This window comes from Scyliorhinus canicula, chromosome 21 (genome assembly GCF_902713615.1).
Source record: "Scyliorhinus canicula chromosome 21, sScyCan1.1, whole genome shotgun sequence".
In the NCBI taxonomy this organism is placed as follows: Eukaryota; Metazoa; Chordata; class Chondrichthyes; order Carcharhiniformes; family Scyliorhinidae; genus Scyliorhinus; species Scyliorhinus canicula.
The window spans coordinates 16,555,810-16,573,775 of NC_052166.1; the positions used below are offsets into that span (position 1 = coordinate 16,555,810).

At 45.3% G+C, this 17,966-nt stretch overlaps 1 protein-coding gene across 3 annotated transcripts in view; it reads right to left on the reverse strand.

Annotated features, from left to right (window-relative positions):
- Positions 1–17,966, reverse strand: part of LOC119955589 (tubulin beta chain-like) — a 152,048-nt gene that overhangs the window by 29,525 nt on the left and 104,557 nt on the right. The window contains exon 3 of one of the 3 annotated variants that reach the window (XM_038781938.1): positions 7,517–7,522. The exons of the other annotated variants lie outside the window; for them this stretch is intronic. Within the exon in view, the coding sequence (XP_038637866.1) occupies positions 7,517–7,522 (6 nt within the window). The remainder of the gene's footprint in view (positions 1–7,516; positions 7,523–17,966) is intronic. 3 annotated transcript variants of the gene reach the window in all.

Here is a 17,966-nt window from a genome sequence, read left to right on the forward strand (position 1 = left end):
TAATCAGCAGGATGTTTCCTTTCCCATGTTTAACCTGAAGCCATGAGACTTCATGGGATCCAGAGTTGATGTTGTGAACTCCCAGGGCAACTCCCTCCCGACTGTACATCACTGTGCCACCACCTAGAACATAGAACAGTACAGCACAGAACAGGCCCTTCGGCCCTCGATGTTGTGCCGAGCAATGCTCACCCTACTCAAACCCACGTATCCACCCTATACCCGTAACCCAACAACCCCCCCTTAACCTTACTTTTTAGGACACTACGGGCAATTTAGCACGGCCAATCCACCTAACCCACACATCTTTGGACTGTGGGAGGACACCGGAACGCCCGGAGGAAACCCACGCACACACGGGGAGGACGTGCAGATTCCACACAGACAGTGACCCAGCCGGGAATCGAACCTGGGACCCTGGAGCTGTGAAGCATTTATGCTAACCACCATGCTACCGTGCTGCCCTCTGCTTGGTCTGTCCTGCCGGTGAAACAGGGCATACCCAGGGATGATGATGGAGGTGTCTGGGATATTGTCTATAAGGAACGATTCTATGAGTATGACTATGTCAGGCTGTTGCTTAACTAGTCCGTGAGACAGTTCTCCCAACTTTGGCACAAGTGCCCAGATGTTAGTAAGAAGAACTTTGCAGGGTCAACAGGGTTTGCCGTTGTCGTTTCCGGTGCCTGGTAGGATGTCGGGTAGTCCGGTTTCATTTCTTTATTGTGTTTTTATAGCGGTTGAATACAACTGAGTGGCTTGCTAGGCCATTTCAGAGGGCATTTAAGAGTCAACCACATTTCTGTGGGTCTGGTAAGGCCAGGTAAGGATGACAGTCATATAGGCCAGGTAAGGATGACAGATTTCCTTCCCTAAAGTGAACCAGATGGATTTTTCCGACAATCAACAATGGTTTCACAGTCATCATTCGACTTTTGATTCCAGAAATTTTATTGAGTTTAAATTCCACTGTCTGCCGTGGTGGGATTCAAACCCGGGTCCCTAGATCATTACCCTGGGTCTCTGGATTACTAGTCCAGTGACAATACCATTACGTCACCGCCTCCCACCACGAGACCACCATGCTGGCTTGGACATAAGAATGGAATCCTTTCCTGTTGTGGTAGGTAAGGCTAGAAAGACATTGATTCATGTGCATGCAAACTATAACTGCTTGGACTGTTGGTTATCCTGTAACTAAAATTACAGGACTAAAACTCTCACCTTGTTGCTGATTATCAATGGAAAAGGTGAGATTGGTCCAGGCCAACAAGGGCCACCCACATTGCCAAGTAAAACTTTCACTCGCCATGGGAATGGGACCTGTAATTAACATCAGTTGGCCAGAATTGGCTGCCCACTGGTCCCGTCCCAAGCCTCTCTCATTAAAAATGTCTCAGTGTCTGGATGCAACACAGAACCAGCATGGAGGCAGGCAGTTCAAAATGGCCCACTTGAAATCTTGGCCCCAAATCATTTGAAAATCCAGTTCATTGTCTTGAAAGGGTTTCAATTTACTAAGAAAAGCTATTGCTGTAGTGCTACTACAGCTCACCTCCACAAGTACCTCATTACCAGGTCCCATCCACTCATAACCTTTATTCACAAAGTCATTCCAGGTTGTTGTTGAGGAGACCACTAACGTTAGCCAATTGGCCGTGCAAAAGTGCATTAAACAAATCATGGATGAACTACAAAATCCAGCAAGCAATCTCACCTGCTTTCCCATTGACAGTCAGCAACAAGGTACTGCAATTTTAGAATTTCAAGATAAACAACAGTCCAAGCAGTCATTGTTTGCATACATGTGAACCAATGTTCTCCCTTGTCTATGGTCTTGCCTACCGTAGGAAAGGATTTCACTGTTCTGCAAGTTAATCCTCACTCTTCCCTGAAGCAGCAATGATGTTTTCATTTTAAGGGAATGTACTATGCAAGCAGTTTATAGTTTTGAAGATAATCCTCAATGTGGCAGAGATCAGGGTTATCTTTGTGTTCATGGCTCTTGATACCTGCCTCGTATCCAGTGCATGAGCTAATTTCTGAGATAACAAAGTCCAGTACTGCATTAGAGTATTAGTTGAGCACACCACTGACATGGTGAAGTCATGATTCAGGTGCCTGGTTTAATCTTGAACAACCTACAGTACATCTGGAAAGGGTGTCAAGGATGGTGGCTGGAGGCTACACTCTACACATCCCTGTAAATAACCGTATAAATAGGCCTTATCATTGAGACGGTGGAGGAAAAATGCTCTGTAACGCGAACGGCAAGAGGAGAACCTGAGGAGGATGTGGAAGACACCTTAATGCAAATGTGCCAATCGAACTGTCAGACAGAAGACTCTTGACTTCCAAATCCTGGTCACTGGATTAATAGTTCTGTTTATATCTTCCCCAGCTGTACCAAAGTGGCCATCAAATTCAGACCATTTTCTTTGTGCAACAACCTATACAACTCCTGTTTATGGCATCAGATGAAAGTAGCTTCCAAATTTGTACAAGGATAGTACCTTTGTACACAAAACTAGAGCAAGCACAATTTTAATTAGAAATCAGATAATGTGTTTATGTTTCTGTCCATTATGCTTTCCTTTGTCATTAACATGTCAAATATGGGTTCTTATCCCTCGCATTATCTGGGTCCCTGGTTTATGCTCCAGAGAATACTCGTAGGCAGCGAGCAACAAAGCCCAGCGCTGGATCCTTGCAGAAGCAATGGGCAGTATTGGCTTATCCTCTCGGAAAAGTCCCAGCAGAGGCATGATCAGTCACGATAGTGAAGTGGCGGCCATACACATACTGGTGAAAGTGTTTCACCTCAAAGACCACTGGCAGGCTCTCCTTCTCGATCTGCACGTTCTTCTTTCTGCTGCTGTCAATGTGCGGGAGGCGAAAGCTATCGGCCGCTCGGCTCCATTCTCCATCTTCTCAGACAGGACGGCCTAAATACCATATGGGGACGCATCACACGTGATGAGCAAAGGTTTTCCAGGATCATAGTGGATTAGTAACCCAGACAACGACAATTGCTGTTTTACCCTGCCGGAAAGCGGTTTCTTGCGGCTAACCACGAAACCCAGGTGTCATTTTTCTTCAGCAGAAGGTGCAACGGGGCCAGGGTAGTTGCCAGATTGGGGAGGAACTTCTGTAATAGTTTACAAGGCTGAGAAACGAATGAAGGTGCAAAGTTCAGTCGGGGCAGGGCCTTGTTGAATTGCGCGCATCTTCTCTGCGACAGGGTGCAAACCTTCGCGGTCCACCCGATAACCCAGGTAGACCACTTCCTTCGCCTGAAAGATGCACTTTGTATGCTGTAAATGGACTCCAGCCTCTGAGAAGCATCTAAGGACAGCCTCCAAATTTTCAAAATGTTCCTGCTCCGACATCCCCGTAATCAAAACGTCGTCTAAGTAGACAGCAACACGTGGTAAACCTCTCAAGATGCCCTCCATGACGTGCTGAAAGATAGCACAGGTAGAGGATACCCCAAAAGGCAACAATGTATATTTATACAGCCCCTGTGTGTATTAAGAGTTACATACAGGGCAGCAAGGTGGCACAGGTCTCACGGCGCCGAGGTCTCAGGTGCGATCCCGGCTCTGGGTCACTGTCTGTGTGGAGTTTACACGTTCTCACGGTGTTTGCGTGGGTTTCGCCCCCACAACCCAAAGATGTGCAAGGTAGGTGGATTGAAAATGCTAAATTGCCCCTTAATTGGAAAAAAAGTGAATTGGGTACACTAAATTTATTTTAAAAAAACAAAACAAAAAGATACATATGGCCAGGAGGCAGGGTCCAGCTCCAACTGTAGTTAGGTGTGACTCATATCTAATTTAGTGACCATTGACCCATACTGTCATCTTAATCATCTTAATGGGGGCCACACAGGGTGCTGCCACACAATGCAGCCACAGGCAGTCGCCTTCCATCTTCACGTCCTCGGGGGTAGTCCCCACAGGTTCATCCAAATGGAAGGTATGACCCCTGGGCTGGCCCCAGTTTCTGTCGGAACGACACCCCCAGGGCCGGTATCCACAAGTCTGACACTGACATGGCTCTTCATCCATCAGTTCTGGACAAGGCTCCCTTCAGGGAGGAACGTCCGGCGGGCACTGGCGTCAATCTGGATACCGCCCCGCCCAAGGTATGGCGGGGGTGCGGGGAGACGCTTTTGGACAGAAGGTGTGCACCTCCATACCGTGTAGTTCCTGCACTCCCCGTTCTGCGCTCTTTCGGGACAATATTATCTGAATGGCCTGTTGAAAAGTCAATGTTGGCTCGGTTAACAACTTTCTCTGGGTGGCCGCGTTGTTAATACTGCAAACCAAACTGTCGTGTAACATTTGTAACAAAGTCTCACCATAGTCACAGTAGTCCGCAATCCTGCGTAGCCTGGACAGAAACTCTGCAAGGGATTCTCCTGGGGTCCTCTCAGCGGTATTAAACCGGTAATGCTGCACTACCGTGGACGGGGTTGGGTTAAAATGGTGGCCCACTAAGGTCACAAGTTCATCAAACGTCTCGGTGTCCGGCGCAGCTGGGTACATAAGGCTCCTAATCACCCCAAACGTATGCGGGACACAGGCGGTGAGCAAAATGACCACCGGGCGCTCGTTTTCGGTGATGTTGCTTGCCCGGAAATAGTAACGCATCCGTTGTGCGTACTCGTTCCAACTTTCCAGCGCAGCATCAAAAACATCCAAACTTCCATAAAGAGGCCTGATGTAACAGAAAAAAAACTTCCAACCTGCATCCAACAAAAATCCAGGGAGGAGGCTTCAGCAGCGTAGATAGTTTTGTGAGGGCCACGAAGAATCCAGCACGAGTTTGTAGAATAGAAAGAAATAACTTTATTTACAATTTCGTATATACAACAGCAGCAGTACTCCCTTGCTGCTCACCCCTCTCTAGCTGGTTCCATATTGGCCAGCTCTATTTATGCAGGGAGTCTGCTAATGATTTCTCCACCCCCCTCATACGGGAAGCTCATATTCCCTGAGAATTGTAAGATTGCCATTAGTTCTCAGCCAGTGAGCAGGTTATAACAGAAGGCAAATGCAATGTTAGCATTCATGTCGAGAGAGCTAGAATACAAGAGCAGGGATGTACTTCTGAGGCTGTATAAGGCTCAGGTCAGACCCCATTTGGAGTAGTATGAGCAGTTTTGGGTCCCGTATCTTAAGGAAGGATGTGCTGGCCTTGGAAAGGGTCCAGAGGAGGTTCATAAGAATGATCCCTGGAATGAGGAACTTGCCATGTGAGGAGCGGTTGAGGACTCTGGGTCGATACTCATGGAGTTTAGAAGGACGAGGGGGGATCTTATTGAAACTTACAGGATACTAAGAGTCCTAGATAGAGTGGATGTGGAGAGGATGTTTCCACTAGTAGGAAAAACGAGAACCAGAGCGCATAGCCTCAGACTTCAGGGAAGATCCTTTAAAACTGAGATGAAGAAGAATTTCTTCAGCCAGAGGGTGGTGAATCTGTGGAACTCTTTGCCGCAGAAGGCTGTGGAGGCCAAATCACTGAGTGTCTTTAAGAACAGAGATAGATAGGTTCTTGATTAATAAGGGGATCAGGGGCTATGGGGAAAAAGCAGGAGAATGGGGGTGAGAAAAATATCAGCCATGATTGAGTGGCGGAGCTGTCTTGATAGGCCAAATGGCCTAATTCTGTCCTATGTCTTATGGTCATAATTGCTGAATATATATCTCAAACTGAAATTTAGTTTAACATCTGAATTAGAACTTTAAAAATTGTAAAAGAAACCAAGTTAATTAACAGGAACTGCCTGACAGTTACAAGCGGGTATCTGAGTAGCAACCAATGTTGGTGTCCCTCAAAGACCTGTGTTGGGACCTCAAGTAATAATAATAATTTTGATTAGTGTCACAAGTAGGCTTACATGAAGTTACTGTGAAAATCCCCTACTTGCCTATTCGGGTACACTGAGGGAGAATTCAGAATGTCCAATTCAGCTAACAAGCACATCTTTCGGGACTTGTGGGGGGGAAACCGGAGCACCGGAGGAAACCCCACGCAGACACAGGGAGAACATGCAGACTCCAAACAGACAGTGATCCAAGCCGGGAATCTAACCCGGGTCCCTGGTGCTGTGAAGCAACAGTGCTAACCACTGTGCTTTAAGCTCAGATAACAAAATAGAAAGCCACATATCCAAATGTGCCACTGACATAAAAATAAGCAGTACTGTAAGCAATGTAAATGGAATGTGAAGTTATGAAGAAATATTGATGGATTAAGTGAATGGACAAAACTGATAAATAGATCTGTGAGCAAATGTGAGGTCATAAACTTGATGATACAAGAGTTTAGAATCATAAAATTTACAGTGTAGGAGGCTATTTGGCCCATCGAGTCTGCACCGGCCCTTGGAAAGAGCACCCTACTTAAGCCCACGCCTCCACCCTATCCCCGTAACCCCACCTAGCCTTTTGGGCACTAATGGGCAATTTAACATGGGCAATCCACCTGATCTGCACATCTTTGTACTGTGGGAGGAAACCGGTGCACCCGGTGGAAACCCATGCAGACCCGGGGAGGAAGTCGAAGCTCCACACTGTCACCCCAGACCGGAATTGAACACGAGTCCCTGGAGCTGTGAGGCAGTAGTGCTGACCACTGCGCCACCGTGCCACCCATAGTGAGAAATCTTGAAAGAGTGAAGGTTCAAAGAGGTTAAGGAGTCCAGGTGCATAGACCATTAAAATATCCTGAATAGGTAAACAAAATAATTATAAAGGCTAATGGAATGCTAGCCTTTACATCCAGAAGATTGGAATACAAGGGGATAGAAGTCATACTTTAACTGTTCAAAGCCCTGGTTAAACCGCACCTGGAGTTACTGCAAGCACCACGGCCTTGTCGCGCTCATCTCGATGCATTGAGGCTGTTAACTCTCGCAAGAAGCGTGAGATTAGTGGCTCAAGGACGACATCGCAAGATCTAACAAGATATCGCGAGACATCATGATCTGGATATAGGCTCATTTAAATATATCTACACCTGATTCTCCCGAGGCCCAGGAATGAACACCTGCAAGACATTGTCAGGACGCCGTTTAGCACTGGGCTGCATAAATGTGCCCTGGGGGGGTGGGGTCTCCGAGGCTTTTGGAGGCCCGGGGGGGGGGGGGGGGGGGGGGGCTCTGGGCACTGCTAGCCTGGCACCTTGGCAATGGGTGCTCAGGTGGCACTGCCAGGCTGCCCATGCCAGGGATCAGGCCCGGGGTGCCCTGCCCTTAAGAGGTGGGGTGAGCTTGGTGGGGGATCGAGGATCCCCTAAGAGGTAAATTAGCATGTGATGGGAATTCCAAGGAGCGCTGAGAGATCAGGGCAGCATTTAAAAATGGCACTCCGATTTCATCCTGCAGATAGTGAGGTCTCAGTGGGGAATTCCCAAACGTGGACAGAAAAACCAACAGTCCCACCAGAAACAGCCTCGCTATACACATTCAAAATGGGGACTCTGATTTTTGTGCATTAAATCGAACCATTGGCTGGGAGGGAGCACATTCTGAGGTAATTTAGTCAGTGTTTAAGAAAAACAAATAGGCTAGATAGAAACTATTTCTTTTGGTTGGGGAGTTTAAAGCAAGGGGTAAAATTTAAGAATTAGATGATTACTAAAATTAGGAAACACTTCTATATAAAGAAGATAGCAGATGTTTGGAACACTCTTCTGCAAGTGATGCTAGAGCAATTATTGAACTTAAAACTGAGATTGTTAACCCAAAGATATTAAAGGCCCGTGGAGTTATGTCAAAGATCAGCCATGATCTCATTGAGTGTCAAAATAAGGTTGGAGCCGCTAAATGGCCTTCATCTGTTATGTTCCTATAGCTGCCAAGGGAGTACGCAATTTCTGATCAACAACATTTCATTCTCCAAAGCCACTATAGTTCCTTTCTTCCTATATACATCAACATATTCTCCCCTTTGGTTCACTTTCCATTTGTGAAGCTGCCAAAATGCACATCTCTGAGGTGGTCCTTGGGAAAAAATTTAATGTGAATGATTGTGAAGGGTTGCAACGGCTATATATAATGGGTTCTTCCTCAGGGAGTCAGAGAGGGATGTTGTGTTCGGTGTTAGTTGTTTAGCAAGGAATCTACCAAACTACTTGTGACATGTCAAAACCAGGTTCTTTATTAAATCACACGTGATAAGATAGTGATTTGATTCAGAGCAAGTTATCATGGAGTTTCTTTATACTCCCCTGGAACTACCTCTATGCACGACTGTCCTCATGTATGTCTTATAACCATCTTGGGATCACTAGATGTCCCCGCACTTATATCTTAGTGCCTTGTCACATGGCCACTGTCTCGAGATTACATGGTGGATCTGTAATGCCACTTGCTGGTTGGAGGTCGCAACACCAACTATCTGCAATATTGCTTACAGGCATATCACCACATCCCCCTTCCTCAGAAAACATTAATGTTTGTTTACAAGCATTATTACTATTTTAACTTTATACATTTGTGATATGTTTAACCAATGTGAATAGGTTTAACTAGGCTGTCCATAAACATGATATGCCTGGTCAGTGTCCGTCCCTTTCTCACAGGTCATTGTGCCGTCTGTGATGTTCTTTGATTTCTGAATGAGGATGGCTTTGAAGTGTAGTGTCTCACCAAGAACATCAAGCTATGTTTTGAACAAAGCTAATTTATTTACACTACAACTAAATAGATTCAACTTGCTTGCTAAGGTATAAAAAATACAGATTAACTAAAACTATAATTCTAACTACAGAGCTCCTGATAACACGACTATTCACCATTTCCCCTAACAACCTACCCCAGAATCAAGAGTATCACATGATCCACGTGAATGCCCTTGATCGCCATCTAGTGGTTGGATATAGTTACAGTAAATTGTTAACCCCTCATTATTGGGGAGGGGGGAGCACAGTGGTTAGTACAGTTGCTCTACAGCTCCAGGGTCCCAGGTTAGATTTCTGGCTTGGGTCACTGTCTGTGTGGAGTCTGCATGTTCTCCCCGTGTCTGCGTGGGTTTCCTCCAGGTGCTCCGGTTTCCTCCCACAGTCCAAAGATGTGCAGGTTACGTGTATTGGCCATGCTAAATTTCCCTTAGTGTCCAAGGGGGTTAGGTGGGGTTACTTGGTTACTGGGATGGGGTGGTGTGGGCTTAGGTGGGATGCTCTTTCCATGGGCCGGTGCAGACTCGATGGGCCGAATGGCCTCCTTCTGCACTGTTGATTCTATGATTATTCTTACAATACACATATTGTCACTTGGGCTATTGCCAGCCTTTTCGAAGACTGGTTTACATGCCAGCCTCTTGCTTCGTCTCCTCTTTACTCTGTACCTTGCATCCGTGATTGCTACACGTGCATCACCAGCTTCTTTTTCGCTTCTTGCCACAACGCTGTTTGCTGCTTCAAAAAAGTGTTTGCTTTTATTTTTATCTCTGGTTGTCAGTCATGACTTCACCTTTTTTTACTTTTGTCAGTGGGATGCGCTAGCTCCCAGTCTTCTACTCTTCCTCCTTCTTGTTCTGACAATTGGTTTACGAATTCTTTCGTGTTATGATGAGGCTGGGCTGCCTCTGGTTCGATGCTGGTCTGCACCCTGTGCTCGGAGTCTGCTGATTCTCAGGTGGATCCTGAGGCGCCGACATGTCATTACAGGGTTGTGTGACCACACCCACGTCCTGTGGCCTGAATTGAATGTTGGAGCACCTAGCGTTCTGGTGCCTGGGTGGACGTTAGATCTACGGCAACAGGTGTTGCCCCTTCTTGGCTCACTGGATCATTGCTCAAGGCTGGAAATAATTATGCTGACACTCTCTGGTTGTGACTATCCATGGTCTTTATCGAGAATATGAGTGATCCATTGAGCTGCATAGCGTGATTTTCATCAGCTCCTCCGCTGTTTCACCCTCGGAGTCGTCAATCACTTCAACATCAGAGTTTCTATCATTGTATGCATCATCAATGTCTTCCTATTCATCCTCAGTGTCGAGGATCAGGAAGTCGACTAGCCACTGAACCAGCTAGAAACAGACCTGAAAAGATTCACCAAGTACCTCTGGAGCAAGCGTCTCTAAGATTGGCACGATGTTGTCTGTTTCTAGCTGGTTCAGTGGCTGGTCCTCCGAGGTATGAGCAACTGCGATCTCCATTTAATTTGGAGTGCGCCATCTCAGAGCTCCCGGCCTTCTCCATATCCAGCACGAACTGGGCCTCCCCCGTGACCACCTTGTGATTCCTTCCAAACCACCAGAGTAGTGCTTCTTTGGCCTTGTCATTAAGCCCGTCCTTGCTCTTGCAAAAAAATCTATGAGCAGTTCATACTGGCGTTCATCTGTCTCACCTTCCATGCCATTACTTTCCGCATCATCTTCAAAGTCATCATATATATATATTTGTGGTACTCATCAGCACATCGGATTCAGCATAGTCTCAAATGATTTCTCCTGTAAAATACAACATTGCACACGGAATTACGTGTTCACACAGGAGGCTGCCAAATTCGAAGTCAGCATGGAGTTTGGCTGCCGAACCTTTGCTAAACATTCCATGCTGTGCAACTTCAGGAGGACTGAAGAAATTAAAGAACGATTCATTTGGTAGTTTTCATAACTGATCTGCGGGTGCTTCGACCTTTGCGTTTCGGTTTAGTTTTAATTGTCTTCAATGTGATATTTTTGCCCTCCCTCGATCTTACAGCCATTGCATCCCATGATTTCTGGTTCATCAAAGAATGATTCAAGCAGCCTCAAATCCATCTGACATACTTACGTGATCACCTCGTTTGTGAAATACTCATTGGGCTCAAACTTAAACTCCAGAATGAAGCTCCTCAACTTCTCGTGCTCTGACCGTTTAACATTCACATCTTGTAGATGCTTTAATACTTTAATCATGCTCCCGTATCATGTGTCGTGTGAGAGTACCTTTAAGAAATGGATGTTTAAGCAATGCACCTTTAAGAAATGGAGCAGCTCATATTACTGAAGTGATGTCAGAGGGTGGGGGTAGCTGAGTTGAGCTCACTTCTGCTTTTAGTTTCAGTTTGAGAGAGAGCAGCTGAAAAGTGCCTGGCTGGTTTGCTGTGAGCTGCATGAAGAAAAAGAGCTTGGGTGTGTCTGTGTTTGCAGAGTGCTGGATTCTGCGGTGATCTCTGGCAGGAAAGACTATCTCTGAATTATTTGGGTGATTTAAACTCATAATAGTAATGTCTTTAACCTGATGTGTTTCTGTTTAAAGGTGTTAAGTCTTTTGGAGCTTTGAAGGATCATTTTGAGGGATTATTTAGTGTTGTATTATTTTGGGGGTTATCTTTCAAGTAAGGGGTGGTAAGTGATCCAATGTTTATTTAAAAAGGTTAAGTTGAATTCATGGAATAAACATTGTTTTGTGTTTAAAAACCCATGTGTCCATAATTGTAATATCACACCTGGAGACCCATCTTCTGGGACACACAGTCGCTCAACTAAGTTCAGTGCCTCATACACATCTGCTCCTATGATGGACTCACGATGGAGAATGGCATGCTATGTCTTTTATTGTGCTTCAAAAGCAACAATGCATTAAAGGGAGAAGTTGGTTGAACTCCATGATACATTTTGGGGTTCTGAAACTGTCGCTCCCATAACACATGCCACTGAACACATGCACGCTCTTGAAGACTTTTAACCAGAATTGCAGAATGTTCGCTGGCTGTTCCATCTCTTTGTCTTATTTATCGTCCTCCACCTGGATTTCTTATGAATCTTTATCAACCGTGCACACTCTGATATATTGTCGGGATTTGTAGAACTCAGATGGTCACCCGTCTTCTGGGACCTTCTGGGACACACAGTCGCTCAACTAAGGTCAGTGCCTCACACACATCTGCTCCTATGATGGACTCACGATGGAGAACGGCATGCTATGTCTTTTATTGTGCACCCAATCTTCTAGGACACATTCCCCCACTGTCGTCGACCAGTGTCCTTGGTCGGGCTACGACTTTCGGCGTCACCCACAAACCGTGCAGATCACCCAACTGAGGAGGTTTCTTCATCCTGTGTCAAGTTTGCACTTTACCAGCGTATTTTTTAACATCACTGGAATGGTCCATCTGCTTTTGATGGTATCAGCTGGGCTGTTAGATGTCTTAAACCACTGCAGTCCATGTGCTGTACGTATACCCACAGTGTTGTTAGGGAGCAGGTTCCAGTATTTTGACTCACCTAGTGAAGGAACGGTGATATATTTCCTAGTCAGGATGGTGAAGACTTGGGAGGGGAATTTGCAGTTGGTGGTGGTTCCCATGTCTCTGCCATCCTTGTCCTTCTAGGGTAGAGGACACAGATTTGCAAGATGCTTTTGAAGGAACCTTAGAACATAGAACAGTACAGCACAGAACAGGCCCTTCGGCCCTCAATGTTGTGCCGAGCCATGATCACCCTACTCAAACCCACGTATCCACCCTATACCCGTAACCCAACAACCCCCCCTTAACCTTACTTTTATTAGGACACTACGGGCAATTTATCATGGCCATCCACCTAACCCGCACATCTTTGGACTGTGGGAGGAAACCGGAGCACCCGGAGGAAACCCACGCACACAGGGGGAGGACGTGCAGACTCCACACAGACAGTGACCCAGCCGGGAATCGAACCTGGGACCCTGGAGCTGTGAAGCATTTATGCTAACCACCATGCTACCCTGCTACCTTGATGTGCTGTTACAGTGCATCTTGTAGATCAGTGTTTATTAAACTTTTTTCCCAACTGTCCAACCTTCGGGACCCACACCTGCCAACCTTCAGGACCCAAGTCACGTTCACTTACCCTGTCTATTTTGAGTCAAGGCAGTGTTTGGGATACTAAATTTTTCTTGCCCCAAGCAGGGGAGGGAAAGAACAATTATCTAATATTCCCGTTCTTAATCACTAGCCAGTAGGAATTTAATTTTTGCCAGCATTGAATGAGGACAGGATCAGATATGCATCCTTTCTATGACAATTCACTGTCCAGGGACTCCCATTAAGAAGAGTTATTTGTGAGAGTTACTGGAGGGCTGCCAACAATTGTGATACTGCAATCACCATTGGACACTTTTGAAGAAACAAAGAAGCGAAGGAAGAAGCCTGACGAGACAAGAACGAAGAACAGATATCGCTGGGAGAGAGCCATATGTGGTTCTTGTAAATATCACAGCCCATAAATCTGAAGATAGTGACATTAAAATCTTGATTTATAGTTGACTTAAATGCATTTCAATTACTTGTTTCAAGTTTATTCAACTTCAAAGTACACTATTAGAAGCAAGTTCATCAATATTAATCCCAGAGCTGAAGGGGTTGGATTATGAGGAGAGGTTGAGTAGACTGGGACTGTACTCGTTGGAATTTAGAAGGATGAGGGGGATCTTATAGAAACATTTAAAATTATGAAGGGAATAGATAGGATAGATGCGGGCAGGTTGTTTCCACTGGCGGGGTGACAGCAGAACTAGGGGACATAGCCTCAAAATAAGCGGAAGTAGATTTAGGACTGAGTTTAGGAGGAACTTCTTCACCCAAAGGGTTGTGAATCTATGGAATTTCTTGCCCAGTGAAGCAGTTGAGGCTCCTTCATTACATGTTTTTAAGGTAAAGATAGATAGTTTTTTGAAGAATAAAGGGATTAAGGGTCATGGTGTTCGGGCCGGAAAGTGGAGCTGAGTCCACAAAAGATCAGCCATGATCTAATTGAATGGCGGAGCAGGCTCGAGGGGCCAGATGGCCTATTCCTGCTCCTAGTTCTTATATTGATGAATGCTGACAGCACTAAAACTGCCCCACAGCCACCGGCCACTTACTATTCCGGTTGTCATTAATCAAACAGAATAGACATGAACAAAGTTTTCTCAGATATTAATTATTTTCCCAAATATTCCATTGTGGCATCGTGACGTGCTCATGTTTCCCCAACTAGAAGGCAAGCCATTGCAGTCACTTCATGATTTCCTACCAACATCTGAACTGCTTCAGGCCAGAGCACCAAAGCCCTGTATTTCTGAACAGCTGCTCTCCAACTCCTGCCTGATTGGTCTCGATACCTGCTGCCGATAATGAGGCAGCACTATGGCACAGTGGTTAGCACTGCTGCATCACAGCTCCAGGGAGCGGGTTCAATTCCCGTCTCGGGTGACAGTCTGTGTGGAGTTTGCACTTTCTCCCTATGTGTGCGTGGGTTTCCTCCGGGTGCTCTAGTTTCTTCTCCACAATCCAAGAGTGTGCAGGTTAGGTGGATTGGCCATGATAAATTGCCCCTTAGTGTCCAAAAGGTTAGGTGGGTTACGGGGATAGGGTGGAGGCGAGGTTCTTAGTAGGTGCTCTTTCCAAGGGCCAGTGCAGACTCGATGGGCCGAATAGCGTCCTTCTGGACTGTAAATTCTATGATTCATAATCAGCCCCCAACCCTATAACGGGCAAGTCGACCGCCCGCCCCATCGCAGCCGCAGAATTAAAATTAAGATGGTTCGAATAATCTGGGGGCAGACTCAGTGGAGATCTCAATGATATTTACATGCCAATTTCATTTCTGCATCTGTTAATTCCCATGCCAGTTAGTTTGGTTACTCCGCACTGATTGTCCTGCAAATTCTCTCCAATCATAATTCCCCCAATGTCTCTCACATGCTGGGGGAGGGTGAATGTTTGCAGGAGCTCCCCCATTCATAATACTCAGCAACTTGCATTTATACATCAGCTGCTAACTTTTGCTCGAAGTTGTACTCGTGTGAAAGCAAGAAAAAAAGTTACCGGACTAACACTGCATTTTAAAATATCAATCGAATTGCTGACTCAGGTCTTAGATTTGCTCAAGATGGGTGGACAAACTGGAAAAATAACACACACTGCCTCTCCCAATGTTTAGTTCTCCAGACGCGCACACAGGATACTTTCAGATACTATGGGAAGCAGCATATTACTCACCTATCGTTTCTTTCCGATTTCCAACTCCTTTTTATTTATTCCTAAGTAACATTTTGATGAAGGCAAGCTCTTAACTTGCTCTCATCCTTTTCCTCCACAACAGCTCTGTCCAAAGCTGTCCACCTTGCGAACACTGCGGGTCTGCAGCCTCTCAGATCCCACATCAGCAGAGGATCACACAATAAGTGTCTGGGAGGGTTCTGAAAACTCCTCTTAACTGCATGTGGAAAAGCAGACAGATCTGCAGCTCTCAGCTTGTCTCATAACGTGCAAATATGTCATTCAAATGCAGTGTACTCCCAGTGTCAGATATATACTAAATTGACATTGTAGGCAGGATTTCCCCTGCAGGCTTCAAAATGCTACCAATGGGAATTGTCTTTGCAGCTGATGGGAACACCACTCCGCAACCTTCTGACACCTGCCGAATGGGTGCGATCTGCACTTTGAAAAATCCTGTTGTAGATTGTACTGCCACTGTACAGCTGTGGCGGTGAGAGTGAATGTTTAAGGTGGTGGATGAGTGCTAACTGTCTTAAATCATGGAGAAAAAACATCAAATTACGTCCAGGAACATTAAACTGTAAATAAGACCTGAGAGTTTCTTTGAAATGAAATCGCTTATTGTCACGAGTAGGCTTCAATGAAGTTACTGTGAAAAGCCCCTAGTCGCCACATTCTGGCGCCTGTCCGGGGAGGCTGGTACGGGAATTTCCATGGACATACAAGCCAAAGATTTGTGGAAAATGTAAAGTCAGTCTCTGGCTGAGTGCTACTCAGATAGTATGGAACTCTACCCATTTCCAGTCAAGGATACTTCAAAAACTTACAAAAACTATTTGCCATCTCCGGTGGAGACAATGGGAGATGAATATCCTCTCAACAAGATATGTCCTGTGTAATGTCCCAGACAGGTTTCTGGATTGTGTTGGTGTGTGTGAACTATAGTGCTGGAGATGTCACAGCGTAACACTCAATCATCTGTCCTCACGAGTCAAGGACCATTTTGTATACTTTTTTAAAAATTGACTTACTTTGGACTCAATTTTCACTTCTATTCTTTGTTGAATGGCTATGCATGTGCTTTATCATTTTCTTGCGTTTGATCGTTAACAAACTCACTCTTTAACTCAAGAAGCCTGATTAAATTGGCATCTTTTAAAACATAAATATGGGGGACTGGAAAGGCATCTGCAAAGGAAGGGATTTTTTTAGATCAATCTGTGAGACCAACAGAAGGGTATTAAAGAAAGGGAGCTAGTTCATTCCCCCTCACCTGGAGCATCACATCTGGGTAAACAATTTGGAGAACCTCACCTGGGGTAACACAATCAAGTGAGGCTGTTTTGTCCTGGATGATGTTAAGATTTTTGAGTGTTGTTAGAACCTGTAAGTGGAGAATATTCCATTACAGCCCTGCATTGGGCCTCATGGATGAGATGGTGGTGTAGCGGTAATGTCGCGTGTACCAGTGACCCAGAGGGTCCGGGCTGATGCTCTGATGATACGGGTTCAAATTCCACCATGGACGCTGGTGGAATTTAAACCAAATTAATAACTCTGGAATTGAAAGTTAATCCTAATAATGGGGACAATGAAACTATCATTGATTGTCGTAAAACCCCATCTGATTCACTAATGCCGCTGAAGGGAAAGAAATCTGCCCTCCTTACGTGGTCTAGCCTCTATGTGACTTCAGGGTCTAACCACCCTCTGAAATGGCCAAGCATGCCAAGGGCAATTAGGGATGGACAACAAATGCTGACCTGCCAGAGACACCTACATCCTATGAAACACGAAGAAAGAAGATGGTGGACAGGATTTGGGGAGCCAGGAGGCAAGTTGCTCACCACAGTAATCCTAGTCTCTGACCTGTTTTAGTAGCCACAGTATTTATATGGTTGGCCCAGTTACGTTTCTGGTTAATGGTAACCCTTGGATGATGATAGTGGGGGATCCAGTGATGGTTATGCCATTCAATGTCAAGAGGATATGGTTAGATTCTCTCTTCTTGGATGGAGATGGTCATTTCTTGCCCCTTGTGTGGCACGAATATTACTTGCCACTTATCAGTGAATGTTTGTTCAGCTTTGCTTCACGTGGACATGGCCTTCTCCATTATCTGAATAGAACTGAACACTGTGAATATCCACACTTCTGACCTTATGATGGAGGGAGTGTCGTTGATGAACGAACTAAATATGGCTGGGCCTAGGGCACTACCTTGAGAAGAACTCCTTCAGCAGTGTCTTGGGGTTGAAGTGATTAGCCTCCTACATCCACAGCCACCTTCCTTTGTACTGTGTATGACTCCACCAGCAGAGCTTTTTCCTGATTCGCATTGACAATTTTTCTAGGACCATGTGATGCCACCCTCAGTCAAATGTTGCGTTCCACCTCACCACTGGAATTTTGCTCTTCTGTCTATTTTTGGCCCAATGAGGTCAGGGTCTGAGTGGTCCTGCAGAAGGAATCCAAACTGAGCGTCAGTGAGCAAGTTGTTTTTCAAGTAAATGCCACTTGATAACACTGTCAATGACACCTTCCATCACTTTGTGATCGAGAGTATGGATTTGTCCTGTTTTGTGTAGACAGGATATAACTGGTCAATTTTCCACAGATGTTGTAGTTGTACTGGAACAGCTTGGCCAAGAACATGGCGAGTTCCAGGGACACAAGTCTTCGGTACTACAGTCAAAATTGCTCTCAGGTCCATAGCCTCCGATGTATTCTCGTGTCTTTGATTGTTTCTTAATATTATGATGAATTATTATGAATGTGAGACTTTATAAGATGGTTCTGTTTTAAACTGTCTCTTTTAATTTTAGGTAAATCAGAATGGTCTGGAATGGGGGATGGCAATCATGCCAAAATCTTCCCAGAGAAAAGTCCATGTGGTATGGTTGTCATGGAGACAGAGGCTCAGGTTGAAGTTCATCAAAACACTTTTTGTATTTTAAAATAAATTTAGAGGACCCAATTCATTTTTTCCAATTAA